General features: G+C 36.8%; 3 protein-coding genes across 3 annotated transcripts; 2 read left to right on the forward strand and 1 right to left on the reverse strand.

The window, feature by feature from the left end:
* Positions 1-298: 298 nt before the first annotated feature.
* Positions 299-5,611, reverse strand: LOC113683460 (uncharacterized). Its single transcript, XM_027200699.2, has 3 exons — positions 4,655-5,611; positions 2,257-2,472; positions 299-2,044 (listed from the first exon to the last, which is right to left on the reverse strand). Exons 1-3 carry the CDS (start codon positions 5,280-5,282, stop codon positions 1,065-1,067), a joined length of 1,824 nt encoding a protein of 607 aa, XP_027056500.2. The 5' UTR covers positions 5,283-5,611; the 3' UTR covers positions 299-1,064.
* An 86-nt stretch (positions 5,612-5,697) lies between these two features.
* On the forward strand, positions 5,698-10,963 carry LOC113683459 (translocon-associated protein subunit beta). Its single transcript, XM_027200698.2, has 6 exons — positions 5,698-5,762; positions 6,811-6,971; positions 8,301-8,399; positions 8,917-9,028; positions 9,765-9,842; positions 10,748-10,963. The coding sequence occupies exons 1-6, from the start codon at positions 5,754-5,756 to the stop codon at positions 10,856-10,858; spliced, it is 570 nt and encodes a 189-aa protein (XP_027056499.1). The 5' UTR covers positions 5,698-5,753; the 3' UTR covers positions 10,859-10,963.
* A 1,004-nt stretch (positions 10,964-11,967) lies between these two features.
* LOC113683446 (beta-1,3-galactosyltransferase 5-like) lies at positions 11,968-13,695 on the forward strand. The gene has a single exon (XM_027200684.2). The coding sequence runs from the start codon at positions 12,083-12,085 to the stop codon at positions 13,172-13,174; it is 1,092 nt and encodes a 363-aa protein (XP_027056485.2). The 5' UTR covers positions 11,968-12,082; the 3' UTR covers positions 13,175-13,695.
* Positions 13,696-14,848: the final 1,153 nt, after the last annotated feature.

Below are 14,848 nucleotides of genomic sequence, written 5' to 3' on the forward strand. Positions count from 1 at the left end.
GAACAAGTTAATATTTATAATCAGTCATCATTCTTTGTCTATTCCACTTGTTACCAGTCTCTTCACCCTAGTCTCCTAAGGGGCTCTGTTAAAGGAAATTTTATTTCCTGGTTGTAGCATAATGATCTGAAGAAATAGAGCTTGGTATATTGAGACAGAACGTTTCAGAATTGGATTTAAAAACTAGTAAAAAATTGGTGAAGCACAATCAGACCCCACAGCTTTTTCTGGGATTCCAATCCAGAGGGACACCATACTCAAGACCCCTGAGAATGATTCCAGTATGAGATCACAGCACTGCCAAAGACAAATTGAATTTATTTTGAACTCATTGCCATAATTAAGAGAGTACTGCCTCCCACAAAAAAACTTTGCAACTTGAATGTATGTATAAAGTTTAATTTCTTAGACACAAGACAACCTACTCAAATTACCAAGACCTTATCTTTCTATGAGCATTTCACAGCATCACCTCAGACTGAAACAACTCTTGAAATTTTAAAACTATATCACTAAATATGAAAGTTATGTAGTTATTTCCTTAATAAATGTTCATGCCCTACATAAAATATCAATTAAATTAAATTGTCTTTCAAACACACATAACAACAAAGTTTTTGTGCCAAAAAGGTGCAAATGATTTTTTGGGGCCAATTTCAATATTTTTGCCAAGATAGAGCCCCTGTTCAGTATAACAACTTATGTTGAAATAACATAAACCATTTTGTAATTTCTGTATTAATGTATCCAAAGATACACCATTGACAAGCCATAAAAAGGTGGTATTAAAATAGAAACATATTAAAGAAACCTGTTGATTTCATCAAGAGTAAGGTGTATGTCTTTGTGATTCCTTAAATAGGAGGATAACAGCCAAGTTTCCTCCATAGAGCATTTGCTAAAATTTGATGAAGATTCTCCCTTTTGACTGTTTTCTAGTTGAGGTTTACCAATGCTTGAGTCACAATTTCTAGTTTTTTTTTCAAAATCACCTCATAAGCCATATATACCTCCTTTGCACAAAACCCATTATAAAAGCTGTTATATTAGTATAATTGTTTTAATTACTGAATAACACAAGTTCTGGATTGGACAATTTGTTCCTCTTGTGATCTGTGTGAGTCTAGCTTGTGTGATGAGGAAGCCTGGACTGAAGCCAAGTATGCTTCTCTGTGTGCCCGTGGCATCTCATCAGAGTAATCACTTCTCGCAGGGGAGGCCACTCTGTCATCAGTTACCTGCTCATAGATGTTGTCTCCTTGTGTTGACTTCAGTGGTTCTCTGGATGCCAAATCTCGAGCTCTATGTGATTGGCGGTGTTTTCTCTCCCTCCTTTCCCTCTCCCTGATGACACGTTCTTCCTCAGTGGAACTTGTAGATGTCATTTTCCTTTCCCTATTGGCTGTTTTTCTTTCATGATGAACTTCAGCTTCTGTAGTTATCACCCTTTGGACGAAATGATGATCCTTGACAGCTTGTTCATTCTCTTGCACCTCTTCATCACTAGAAGTGGACTCCTCTCCTGAACCTGATCCTTCAGATTCCTCTGAGGTAGTTTGATCTCCATCAATTCCTCTAGCAATCAGCTGGTGATGCTCCTGTCTTGAACGTGTTTTGCCAATTCGCTTTCCTTTCTTTTTAACCTTCTCGACATTGTCTACAACATCACTTTTCACACTGTTCAATCTTATGGGTGGTAGCCTACCATTCAATTGCTTTGACAAAACCAACTGGCATTCCAATGCATTTGTAAGTTTGCTGACAATTCTGTTGTTATGTTCAGGGCTTGCATCATTAGTAGTTGAAAGAACAGACAAAGCCAACTTATAATACTCCACTGCCTTGTCATATTCCCGGCCCAGAAAGCTAACTGCTGCCAACCCCTCATAAGCTTGCCACAAGCCTTTCTTATCATTAGAATCTTTGGCTGCCTGAATTGCATGTGAGAAACTCTCCCCAGCTTTGTTGTATTCTCCAAGCTGACTTTGAGCAAACCCCATGTTACAGAAGGATTGTCCTTGGGCTTCCCTGTTTGAATGCTCACCTATGACAAAAAAACAGAAGACAACAGGTAATAAAATTTACCATTCAGAGGTAATTCTCTTTAACTTGCTTCATAATTTTTTGAAACTCAACTTGATCTCATCAAAGATGTTGCATATCTGTAAATTTCCACAGATTTTTTCATTAAGCACATGCTTTTGGCAACAAATCAATGATTACATTTTACATATTCTAACTGTCATGATCTCTTACCATGAAGGGTGACTGCCTGCCTGTGACACTCCATTGCCTTGTTGAACTGCTTAAGTTGATTATACACAGCTCCTAAATTTTGTTGAAGAACAGCTTCTAGTTCCTTGTTTGTACTCTCAGTACGCATGAGGGGAATTGCCAGTTCAAAGCATTCTGCTGCATTCTCATAAGACTTCAATCCACTGTAAACTAGACCAATATCATTGTAAACTTTACCTGTAACAAGAGGCAACAATGTTTACTTTAACAATTAGGGATAATTTCACTATTTCAGCGAGGAGAAATGCATTAAAAAGCATTATTCAGTGCGCATGTATGGTGTCATCCATCGAATAACAAAAACTTGTCATCATATATTATACATGTATTTGTTACCCCAGGCTTTGAGAATGATGGAAAACTTCAAATACTGTATTTTTCTCCAGGAGCTATGAATTCTAAATTTGTATGACTAGCACAATGTGTCTTCAGTCTGCAGAACAGATTTCCCAAATTTAAAATATCACAAGTCATTAAATATCTTATTACTACCAAAGGAATAGATTTTCAGGACAGACACCTTTCCTTTTTGTTTCATAGTGCTGTAGAACAAAAAATTGAAATGGCATACAACCTTGCAGGCTGACAAATTAAGTGCAGAAATTTAAAACTCAGTCCTTAATAGTCCCCTTTGAATCTCTGACTTCAACCAACAAAATGTTGTATGCTTCCTCATACCTTAAAATTACCAGAGTTGTACTAAAAAATACACTTAATGGCAACAGTTAAATAACACTGACAATTTATTTCAAGCTGGGATTCATTATTATTTACACTGCATTGCCATGAAAACAATAATTCACATAGGTGAATTATCTTGGGCCATTGAATTCTGTATTTGTCACAAATTCAAATTCAAGCTGCAATGCTTTGTACATTAATATTTAATGTTAAAATGTTTTTTGTTAATTTAATGTAAGGTTAATTTTTCCTTATAGCTGTACATGTATGTCAATTGGTTTAAAAAAAAACTGGTATAAATGAGGAAGTTGTCAATAACTTCAACATAGAATTCAATTGACCCATCATTACTAAAAGAGGGGAAATTAAATCCTTCAAAAGGAAAAGCTTCCCTAATCCCTAATTTAAAAACCAAAACAAGATCATTCATCCACCTGAGCAACTGTACCTCTTGCTGAGCAGAAAATAATTCTAAAAAGACTAATTCTTCTCAGCACCATTGATTTTTATCACTGTCATAATTATTATTATTATTAATATCACTGACTAATAAATACATAAAGGATACTGCAATCAGCAATAAAGTATTATTGTTTGTCTGATTAAATCAGCCTCTATGTTTTGCTGTAGAAGAATTATTTAAGTAGTAGTGGCCAGTCCCTAACAAATAATTCTGCCCCAGGGTTTGGTTGATGGCCATGAATTCAAGAAGCCAACGATTGCTAGCAACCCACAAGTGGGTGCAGCAAGACCTGTTCAAATCAGCTAAAGTGTTTTTGAGGCTCAAAAAAGGTTTTAATGTGCAAATACATGCACTTTAAGCTACCACTACCACTCTAAATTAACTTCCCTTAGTTATAACTGTACTGTAACATTAAAAATCAACCAATTCTTATCTTCAATATTGAATTACTCTCCCTCAGTTTTCAATAACTTTTTTTGACAGAGAGAACTTTGTAAATTTTTCTGCCATCAATTTACACATCTAGTGTTTCAGGAGTCATGCTTTCTTTCATCAAATGCATAACACACTGCCAATCAATCTGTAGGTACAAATTTGCAAAGCTAAATCTATCCTACAGTAGTAACTCATGTGCCATGGCTCTCATGAACTAAGTAAGAATATTAACTTACAATACAAGCAAGTAATTGTGGTTATTAGATTTCGGTTTAATTCCAGCTTGCGAGATGCTTGACTAACTCTGAATGTGCCAAGTTTGCAAAGTCCACAGGATCACATACTCTGGCAGCAGAAAGTGCAAAATTTGTGAATGGCATTCCTTCAGTAGCAGAAGAAAGGGAGAATCTTTTTTCCTCGCATAGGTCACAAGTTACATCTTCAGATGAAGCGATAAAATTTACTTTTAATCAATAATTGTTACACGAAAAAGTTATTATGTCAAATTAGCACACAAGTAGAATGAAAAACAGAAACTAGCAACACTTAAGGTTAGTTTTGTTTTACATAACGGGAATAAACAAAACTACCCTAACTAACGGGAGATAAAAAAAATTTACAGTTTCCGAGCTGGTAACTAAAGGGAAAGGATGGAATTCGAAATATTTCGAGGCCAAGGCCATGTTTGCTGAGGCGTTTATGTGATATCAATTATTGCCAAATTATACGGGCAATGATACTTAACAAAAAGTATATATACAAACTTTATATTGTACTTACATTTCAAAGCATTGTCGTCGACATCTTGACAAAGTTCAATAACTTGCGCAAGCACTTTACCACAGGCTGCAATGTCCCGAACTTCTCCAAGCAAACTAGCAAGGTTGTTCAAAATAAGTAACTGAGTATTTTTGTCTCCCATTTCCTGGAATATATCGGCGCATTGTTGGTAAATTTCTGCAGCTTTTTTCAGGTCGCCGATATTCGTCCAGTCTTTACCCAGTCTGAGAAGAGTTTCTCCTCGCATTTCCAAGTTTTCTTGAGCTTTATATTCTTCAGCAGCGATCTCGTAACATTCCACAGCCTTCTGAATGTCGCTCAAAGCATCGTAAGCAGTTCCCAAATTGTACTGCAAATCTGCATAATTTGTCCTTCCGTCCGACTCTTTATCGGGCGGAAAAGATTTCTTTAAGTATTCCACGCCACGTTTAGGATCCCCACGTGCAACATAACACGCTCCAAGATTGAAATAGCAAGCTCTTTCCGTAAACCCTTCTTTCAAGCTTTCTGCAAGTTGAACGGCTTTTTCGAACGAACTGCAAGCCTCGTCAATGTTCCCTTTAGCAAGCTGCTCATGACCAAGTCTTGTAGCTCCATCTACTTGCTCTGAAATCAATTTATTGTTCATCTCCGGACCAATAAGTCAGAAAACACAGCCTTGGACTGAAAAGGTTTGGTGACAGTGTGCAAAGTATATATGAGCGAGAAGTCTACATACCACTCAAAACAAAACGCATACGACGCTGTTTTGGGGTATATCTTGCGATCTGCAAACCTCCAAAAGTTATTGCAAATGCTCTCGTATTAACTATATAATGCACATAGTAGGTAAGAAACGCTTATGGACCAGCTCGTACAACACAGCCTGTTATCAAATCCCCAGCTGATCCGTCCGATTTTAGACTGCTTATGTCTGTTTGGTCTCCGTTGTGAAGGGCAAGGTGACGTCACGTCTACGACCGGCGGCTCGGGTAAACAGTCAGGGAGTCATGCGTGAGTCGTGCGCCTCGCTTTCGAACACGTCATCTCAATATTGCTGCTCTCTCTTTTTCTTTAGAAGTTTGGCGAAACGGTGGGATAGTGGTGTGTAGTAGCAAGAATGAAACCAGTAAGTGCAGATTTTGTCATTTTACCGTAATTTTCTTTGTCGCAGTACTTTCGAGATCTGACCAGAGCAGCAACCTGGGCCTAAAATGGCCGAAATCTTGAATTTTCATAGTCAAAGTGCTCGGAAACAGTTGTTATCACGTGTACTGATGCTTTGTTTATGAATTGGAATTTGCAAGAGACCAGCACGCAAAGTTGAACGTAGCTTGTCAGTTTAAAAAAAAAAGGCTGTTGAAGTCTGTGAGACTAATTCTTATTCATAATATTTTTTTTAACGTCTTTAACGGCGACGATCCTGAGCCGATTATTTTATATTAAATAGTTATTCACCGTTCAAAAAATATACCAAAGAAAAAGTTTACCGTTGTTTCTTGTTATTATTTGATGGTTTATTCGTGCTTAAAACCTTAAAAGTGGCACTGTGTAGAAACTGGCTTTATTTCACTTAATTCAGCGAGGAAACAGTAAAAGAGAAGTTCTTTAATATTGAAACATTTAAATTGTTTTAGTTTTTTTTTTGCTCAATTTATCTCATTATTTGGTATGAGCTAAACATCATACCAAGGAATATTTAAGCATAATGTCACTTTCATAAAGTCATTAATGCCCCTGATGATTAAGAATTGTAATTCTCCCTTTCAGCCTTTACTCATTTTGTTGTGTATAAATGGAGACAATTTCCTGTTTTAACAAGATATCATGCCAGTGTAGAAATTAACTTTTCACTGGATAAGGCATTTTTGATTTTAGCAGAAGTTGTGCATTTTTAATCATCTTCAGGGGGTTTTAAGGGCTCAGAAATACATCTTAATGTTTTGACCCCTAAGAGGGACTGGCATGAAATTTCTTGTTACAATGTCACCATGGAATCACACATTGAAGTCACAAGAATTATAAAAGGAAATGATAACAACCTAAAGAAGCTTCATATTGTCAAACAGATTCTCCTTGTCAATTACATAGGGAATGTATAAGGAGCAGTATGGAGAATATATATACTGATGTGAGAGTGAAAACGGTTAATTTTATTTTTATTTTTCATCTTTCAGCTGTGTTTGTGTCTCCTTATTGGAGCATTGATAGGCTGTGCATTAAGTGCTGAAGGTGATTCTAGTGCCAGACTTCTTATCTCCAAAAATATTCTCAACCAATTTGTTGTTGAAGGAAAGGAATTGACAGTGCACTACAGCATCTACAATGTTGGAAATGGGTAAGGTCATTCATGTGCTGATATACTCAGCCAGCATTATTTTCTCAGCATGTCTATACAATATGGGGTTTGTAAAAAAGGCTCAGAGTTTTAACTGCCATTAGCAGAATGCTCTGTAGAGGGCTTGCCCAAATCACACATGTGCTGGAATTGTTTTATCAGATTTTTTTTTTTTTTAACTTGGTTGGTCAATTTTGCCTTGATTTTATTGGCTTTTAGGATTGCATGAGTTTATTGACTATGAGAATAACCCATTTCAATCCATCAATTTAGTCAGGTTCTTCAGTAGAGTTTTACTTTAATCTTACACCTTAACATCAGTATGCATATTCTCCACACTGATCTTTATACATTTCCTATGGTGCTGACAAGGAGAATTTGTTTGCCAATCAAAAGGTTCCTTTCCTGTTGACCATTTCCTTTATTCTCGTGACCTTATTGTGTGATTCAGGAGTGATACTGTAGGGAGAAATTAGATGCTAGTCACTCTTAGGGTGTAAAGGGTTAATCTTACACCCTACATGGGAAATGCAGTGGCCAAATGGTCAGTGCAGTGGACTCCAGGTTGAGAGGAAGGAGTTTAAGACCTGGCTGGGTCATTTTGTTGCGTTCTTAAGCAAGAAACCTTCCTTTCAAAGAGCCTCTCTCCACTTTTATGTATAGCCACTGTGCAAATCATCAGGGAAGCCTTCATGAAATGCTAAGGGGTACATAACCTTGCAATGCACTGGTATCCCATCCAGGGGGAAGTAGTAATACTCCAAGGTGCTTTATGCTACTTGGAAAGAGGGCTAAGTTCCACCTGGGTAGGTTAATAGTCTTGAGTACAGACTTTACTTTTTACCTTACACCCATCAACCCTTTCACTACCAAGGTCTAACCATCAGTTTTCATAAATAGCATCTGCCGTTTATTACGTAATAATTGGTGTCAAATCAAACAATATCCACTGGCAGATAATTTTCTTACTTCTCATTACCTCTTTACCTAAAATCTATCAATGTTTTGAGGAGAGATTACTCTTTGGTCACTCCTGAAAGCTTAACATGGAGGGAAAAATGTAATCATTGTTTTTCTCTTATTCTCATAACTGTATTATTGACTCTTTAACTCCCAGGAGTGACCAAGCCAGAATTTCTCCCTACAAAATCAATACAATGTCAAGAAGAGATGTGATAAGAATAAAGATTAATGTCAGTTGGGCAATTGTTAGTTGATCCAATACCAAATTCTTTGGACTAACATCATAAGAACTGTATGGCAGACAGTAAGGAAAATTACTTATGATATCTGAGAGTGAAAAGGTTAAAATGATTTTCTACTCTTCAGGCCCGCCACATCAGTGTCCTTGTCAGATAATTCTTTCCCAGCTGATGAGTTTAAGGTTCTCCATGGATTACTTTCCGTCAAGTGGAAAACCATTGCACCGTATCCTTCATATACTTGTTGTAAATACTAGTTCTTCTGAAAGGTATTCTCCACTGCTGCAGCAAATGATGGGTTGTTTTCTAAATACTTGTTACAGATATATTGTAGTGATTATGAGATTTTTGCATGATGAGAAGGGAAAAAACATATTCTCTCATCCCCAGTTGCTTTCTCTAACGAGTCTTATTCGTGAACTCACAATCAAAAATTTAAAAAAATAATCTTAAATCAAAACTAAATGAGGATGTTTAAGGATAGAAATGAAAGTTCAGAATTTCAAGAAGCTCAAACCTTTTTGTTGTTACTTTTACTAGAAATAAGTCATTTGCTGTGTTTGGTCAACACCTTTAGAAAAGAGAGCCAACCACCAAAATTGATTTTGAGAATTCTTGTACTAGTCTGGGTCCAAAAATGAAATGGTTCTCAGCCAGGTCTGCTGCAGACTTGTGGGTTTATGACATAACATTGTAAATCAACATAATGTTAAACTACCAGTTTTCTTTAACTGGCCCATCAGTGGTTCAAATGTATCACACACTATCATCCTGGAACCCTTAAAGTCTGGTACATTCAACTTCACTGCAGCACAGGTAACCTACAAAGCTTCTGAAGATGCCACAGATCCTCAGGTAAACTCACTGAATTGTTTTGTTGTATTGGTAGTCTTGGTAGTTGCTGCTCAGAGACTGTTTATTCCCTAACATTTAGAAGTGATTAACATGTTACTTCTCCCAATAATATCTAGCTTTATTACTACATTATGTAAGGAGAATAATCAAAACTATCAGGTGGCTGTTATCTTGATGTAACACCAAATTCTGCTTGGTAATTTACAAGGAAATATGTAGCAGCTAGTAGGGAGAATTAATAATCAGACCCCAGTTGTTCAAAGGGTGGATAATGCTATCCACTGGGTAAATCTCTATCCATCGTATAGCGCAGTATGTTTTGTTAACACTTATCTGGTGGATATGGATTTATCCATTGAATAGAATTATCCATCGATTGAACATCCAGGCCCAGATCTCAGGAGTTAAAGGGTTAAGGAATCTTGTGGTATGCTGTCTCTTTTTGGGCACTTTTCAAAGTGCATTGAGCATTATGAGTCCTAAATGTTTTGGAATAACTTGGAAAGTTAATGAATTACAAAAACTATTTTACAGGCCAGAAAAATTGTGAAATCTGGGTGTGATTCTCAGAAAGGCATGGGATATAACTAAATTAAAATTATTTTTATGAGAAAAACAAAGCAAGAATTACCAATATTTTGAAACCAAGCTCTTTATGCCAGGTCAAAGAAAACAGTGGAAGAAATATTATTGAGTTGGAATTACATTATTTTTTTTAATGTTCTTTCCCTGGTAGATTGCCTTTTCTACAGCCCCAGGAGAAGGAGGAATTATGCCCCAAAATGAATATGACCGTAAACATTCTCCACATCTGGTAAGTTTGGCAGCCTTGTGCACTGAGTATTTCTGAATAATGAGTGAAGGATTTTCCATCTTGCCATTTAGCTTTCATTAAGAATAAGTATTTCTGTTGAAGGTAATTCTGCCAGAGAATGGTTGGTGACTGTAATTGGTTAAAAAAAAACTGCATTTAAAAAATACGATCTGTGGCACATAAATATGCAAAGTAGTGATATCTTGTGCTCTTCAATGCAAGGACATCCAGAACAGGCCATGCATGGAAAAAAAAAAAAAAACTACTGTATTTTTTACCCATACACATTTAATCTCTTCTTTCGCTTAGTGGGTTTCTTTACTTATGTGGCCTTTTCCTGTTTCATTGAAAGCTTATTTTTATTCCAATGGCCTATAAATTATTTCCAAAAATCTTGTACTTTCATCTTTTTTCATTTGTTAATTTGTATGTTTCTGGATTGGTTCCTTCATCCATTCATTCATCTTTTGCAAGTTCCAGCAGGAATAATGCTTTTAAACAGAAGTAACTTCAATAACTAGTATATACAGCTGTTTCTAGAAAGGTTGTCAAAAAAGGGCAAAGGTTCCTGTCACAATCTGGAAAGGTAATCTGGATATCTGGTAATCAATAAGTTTCAATAAGTCAAATGAATAAAAAAAATTATTAAACCTGCAATGCCTTGTCCTTATGATGACATTTTCTTATATCTGACCTTGTTACCTTTCGGTATTGTAGCACATACTTTTAGGCTTTCTTTTTTTTGGACAACCCTTCTCAAAACAGTTGTATTTGCTTTTTCCTCCATTTTCTGCTTCTATGGAACACTGATTCCATTTTTTGTAGCACAACTGCATGTCTTCACCACACATGTTTGATCAGCTTCTCCAGTATGCTCACAAGAATCAATATTTTCTCCTTTACAGGTGGACTGGGGTCTTTTTAGCCTGATGTCTTTACCCACCATCCTAATACCGTTTCTTGTCTGGTTTCGAAGCCACTCAAAGTATGAAAACTTCAAGGCAAAGAAGAACTAAAGCCAAGAAGAAATGTGAAGGGGTCATGTTACATCCATGGATCCCCTAGCAGGAAATTTGTTTAATACTAAATGAATTTTAATAAAAACGTTTTTACGAAGAATATTTATGAAGTCTGTAGATTTTTTAAGGCACTTCTAAGCTTCTCCCATAAGAGGGGACCTTGTTCCCAAGCTCTCTTTTTTTCTCTCCCCGTAGAGCTCCTGGGGAGGAGGGTAAGAGAGACCTGGGAATGAGTTTGCTACGGTAGGGTGTAAGCGGCGTATTTTATTCGACTTGCATGGGCTCAGTTTCTGGTACTTTTTCACGTCCAGTCTTTTCTCTTGAGAGAAGAGGAATGAGGTCGGCTAGTTATAATGCCTAAATTGCTAATGCTTATTGACGACCAGGAGATATACTCCTTGTTTCTTCTGAAATGTTACCAGGATATCATGAGCGCATGAAACTAAACATGCTTTGATTCAAGATAACAAGCTGATGAATTGAGGCTCGCTGCGAACTCTGATTATTCAAGAACGGTTCTTTTATATTAACACGTTACATGCTTAACCATAGAAAACTGAAATTAATGCGTTCAAATTTTTGATAAAACATACAGGCAAAAGTTTTCACGTTCATCGATTTGGCAAAGTAATCACCCTCTGAGGACGTGGTACAAACTTCACTGTGTTCCTCAAATGTCCTGCAGGGTAAACAATGCCAAAACAGCGAGGAGATTCTGGTGAAGTCCTTAATGCAAAAATTTCTGACACTTTGCAGCAATTGCTATAGCAACCAACCAAGTTGTGTGGGACATAAGAGCTCTCATAAACTAGTGGCGCTGCTCTTTTGCGGCTCATGTCTTTTTTCTCTTCTTTCCTTTTTTTTTTTTTTTTTTTTTTTTCTACCTCTTTTTTTTATTTTGCTGAAATTGCGATCATCATGCTAATTAATCAGTTGAGTTTAAAATAAGCTCATAACTGTAGGTAGAACTCTAAACTTATTTAATTAACCATCGATGGAAATCAAATATAGGAGTACTAAATCCCAGTGACGTTTGCATAGATGAAAGCATTCGAACAATAATCGAACAAAGGTTGTTGATGAACCGCACTAAATCCGAGGAAGAATTTTGATTACCTTGTTATTCAAATTATCGTTGAAAGGAACTTGTTAACTTAATTGTTATGAAATGAGGCGTTCTCAGTTAAAAATTTTGGTACGCCATCAGATTCTTAGGAAAAGATGGGAAGGTTTCGGTTACGCAGACTGCTTTTTATTTTTTCTGTTCTCTCTCTATTGGGTGTTTGTGTGACAGTGTATGTAATGACCTGGGAGGTGAAGCCATCAGAGCCAAGTTCTTTACAAACTTCCCCGTTATTTACGTCTTTTAAGTCAGCTGTATTGGAGTTGAGCCGAAGATGGATAAATTTGCCGACTGTGAAAAAATTCAATCGAGAATGGGTAAATCCATCGCCAGAATTCATCGAGCCGGTCCCGGAGACCGAAAAGTTTGTTCTTATATTGATAATAAGCGCGCCTTTTAACCTTGAACAAAGATACGCCATTCGACAGACTTGGCTGTCCGTCTTCATCAACCATTCTGTTGCACAAGATCATTCAAACGTACGATTCTTGAAGGACCCGATTAACTCTACCAATAACCTTCTTATCCAGTATTTCTTCGTCTGCGGCCACAGCCAAGAACAAGAGGTTGAAACTGTGGTGAAAAGTGAAAGCATGATTCATGGAGATAATCTAAGATTAAACTTCACACAATCATATTCGTTGCTGGTACAAAAGACTCTGAATTCGCTGAGATTTGCCTCAGCAGTAAACGTCAAGTTTGTGGTCAAAGTAGACGACGATGTTTACCTAGATGTCCGAAGGATGGTTTGGCGATTGCAAACTACTTCTTTACCTGACATGTTGTTCGGAGGAACTCTGCTTTATAATTCACCTGCCATTCGAGACCCGGGCCACAAGTACTTTATCAGTTATGAGGATTTCAATGGCACTTCATATCCTGTTTATCCGAATGGTCCATTTTACATCATGTCTAAAAAAGTTGTTCTCGAGTTTCTCAACGCGTCTAAAAACATTCGCTCATTTAAAATGGAAGACGCGTATTTAGGAGTATTGGCTAAACATCTAGGTATTGTTCCTACCCAGCTTGATGGAGAAGGAACTTTGATCAGACTATGGCTTCCTCGATTGGAGAGAACTTGGGATGATGCAGCATTGAATGCAACTTTTGCAGTAGGGGATAGCTTATCACCTGAACGGCTGTTTGCTTTTCACGAAAGACATCTAAAGCTTGAAACCGGTTTTAATTGAAAAGAGTGGTCTAATCGGTAACATTGCAGTTTTGAAGGCAACCGAAAAAAAGTAAACCAAAAAAACAGATAGGAAATCCTTCCTTTATATGTTGAATAGGAGAATATTCCAGGTTTGGCTAGATCTGAATCTCCAAAAGTAACATTTATTTCTATACATATACCAACAATGTTAACAATACACGGATGTAAAGTTTCCTCGACAACAAAAAATCCTCAAGAACTATGACTGAAACCCATTTTGAATTCAAATTCTGAAGGTTAACTAAACAAATTTTTAAGACTGTTAAGGGTATGTAACGGCAGGCTTTAAATCTGAGTGGAAAAAACGAGCTCCCGTTTCACGAGCTTCAGTGCGGACCGTGAAAACGAGGTTAGTAAGGTATGTTATATCCGCGGGTTTATATAGGGAAATATTTCATTTCGAACAAATGTTTAAATTTAGTGGTCCGTACAGTGTACCCGCCAAATTGACGAAACGTAGCGCACGTACTAACTGAGAGAAAATACACGAGATTTATGTAATGCACACTGTTTCCTTTAGATTTCCTTTACTTATGCCTGAATTCACTCATTCATGGTTAAACGCAACTCTGAAGTCCAAGCTATAATGCTCATGAGGCTCATTTTGCAATTTGTACTACTGTGACTTGGCCGGTAACTCTCCATTTCGATATTTCTCTCTGTGTAATTTGGACCGCGATAAAATTTGTAAATACAATGTAGTAAAAATTGATTAAAATTCTGTAAGTGAAAAGTCTAACACGAGTTTTCTCAGCCCTGATCAAATTCAAGCGTGCATCAGATCAACAATTGAAAACAACTTGAGTACCATCAAATCTAGGATCAATATCAGTGCCCAGTCTATTGCCAGTATTATTTACAGGAAGGGGAACTTTTATCCCATGACAGTCGATGTGAGGCAGAACTTAGCTTCGAAAGATTTGTTGAGAACGAGGTGCCCAAGACATCGACTGAGAATTGGAGGATTGGGTAGTCCTGAGATTCTTATTATTTCATCAAAATCGGACCGTTGTGCTTCGTTGCCAGGTTTTAAGGCGAGGCTTTCACTCCAAAGATGTATTTCTCCTTACTGTTTGTCGTACAATTCTTAGAATGTTAGTTCGGAGAATTTGGTTTTGGATCAACTATTAATCTCGCAATTAATACTTTCCCGTCACTTGCTTGTTTTATGTTTTGATACTGTAAGGAGAAATCCTGTCTTGAACACTCATGGGAGTTTAAGGGTAAAGAGTCGCAAGACTAGCAGTTGGGCTAATAAGTGTCTTTTAATGAGGTCACTTTCAGCCTCACTCCTGTCGAAAAGCTTGGCAATAAATAACAAACAAACAGACAAATAAATGGAAACGGGACCTAAAAACAAATACCTCACACCAAATCTTTCACAAGTTAGACGATCCAATAACTTATTTTATTCATATCTATTCTATAAGAATGTCCACTTTTTAGAGATTCAGAACTAACGCAACTGTACAGAACACAATCTAGGAAAGAACAACATAATTTACGTTCACACAGAACATCTACAGAGAAATCCAAAGAGCTACTCAAGATTTATCAAACAATTTGTACATGATATAATAACTTCAATATCCTGAATCTCTTCAGGCAATCAACTTATATTATCATTATCATCATTGTATTATGAAAATTA

Source organism: Pocillopora damicornis, chromosome 4, assembly GCF_964200805.1.
Source record: "Pocillopora damicornis chromosome 4, jaPocDami1.2, whole genome shotgun sequence".
Lineage (NCBI taxonomy): Eukaryota > Metazoa > Cnidaria > Anthozoa > Scleractinia > Pocilloporidae > Pocillopora > Pocillopora damicornis.

Bases quoted from the DNA above. Each gene is read 5' to 3' on its own strand.
- LOC113683460 (XM_027200699.2), bottom strand. From the start codon at position 5,282: ATGAACAATAAATTGATTTCAGAGCAAGTAGATGGAGCTACAAGACTT. The intron at 2,473-4,654 runs GTAAGTACAATA...CTCTTGTTACAG, and splicing joins CGACGACAATGCTTTGAAAT to GTAAAGTTTACAATGATATT. The intron at 2,045-2,256 runs GTAAGAGATCAT...TTTTTGTCATAG, and splicing joins GCAGGCAGTCACCCTTCATG to GTGAGCATTCAAACAGGGAA.
- LOC113683459 (XM_027200698.2), top strand. The intron at 6,972-8,300 runs GTAAGGTCATTC...TCTACTCTTCAG, and splicing joins ATCTACAATGTTGGAAATGG to GCCCGCCACATCAGTGTCCT. The intron at 9,843-10,747 runs GTAAGTTTGGCA...TCTCCTTTACAG, and splicing joins GTAAACATTCTCCACATCTG to GTGGACTGGGGTCTTTTTAG.
- LOC113683446 (XM_027200684.2), top strand. From the start codon at position 12,083: ATGGGAAGGTTTCGGTTACGCAGACTGCTTTTTATTTTTTCTGTTCTC.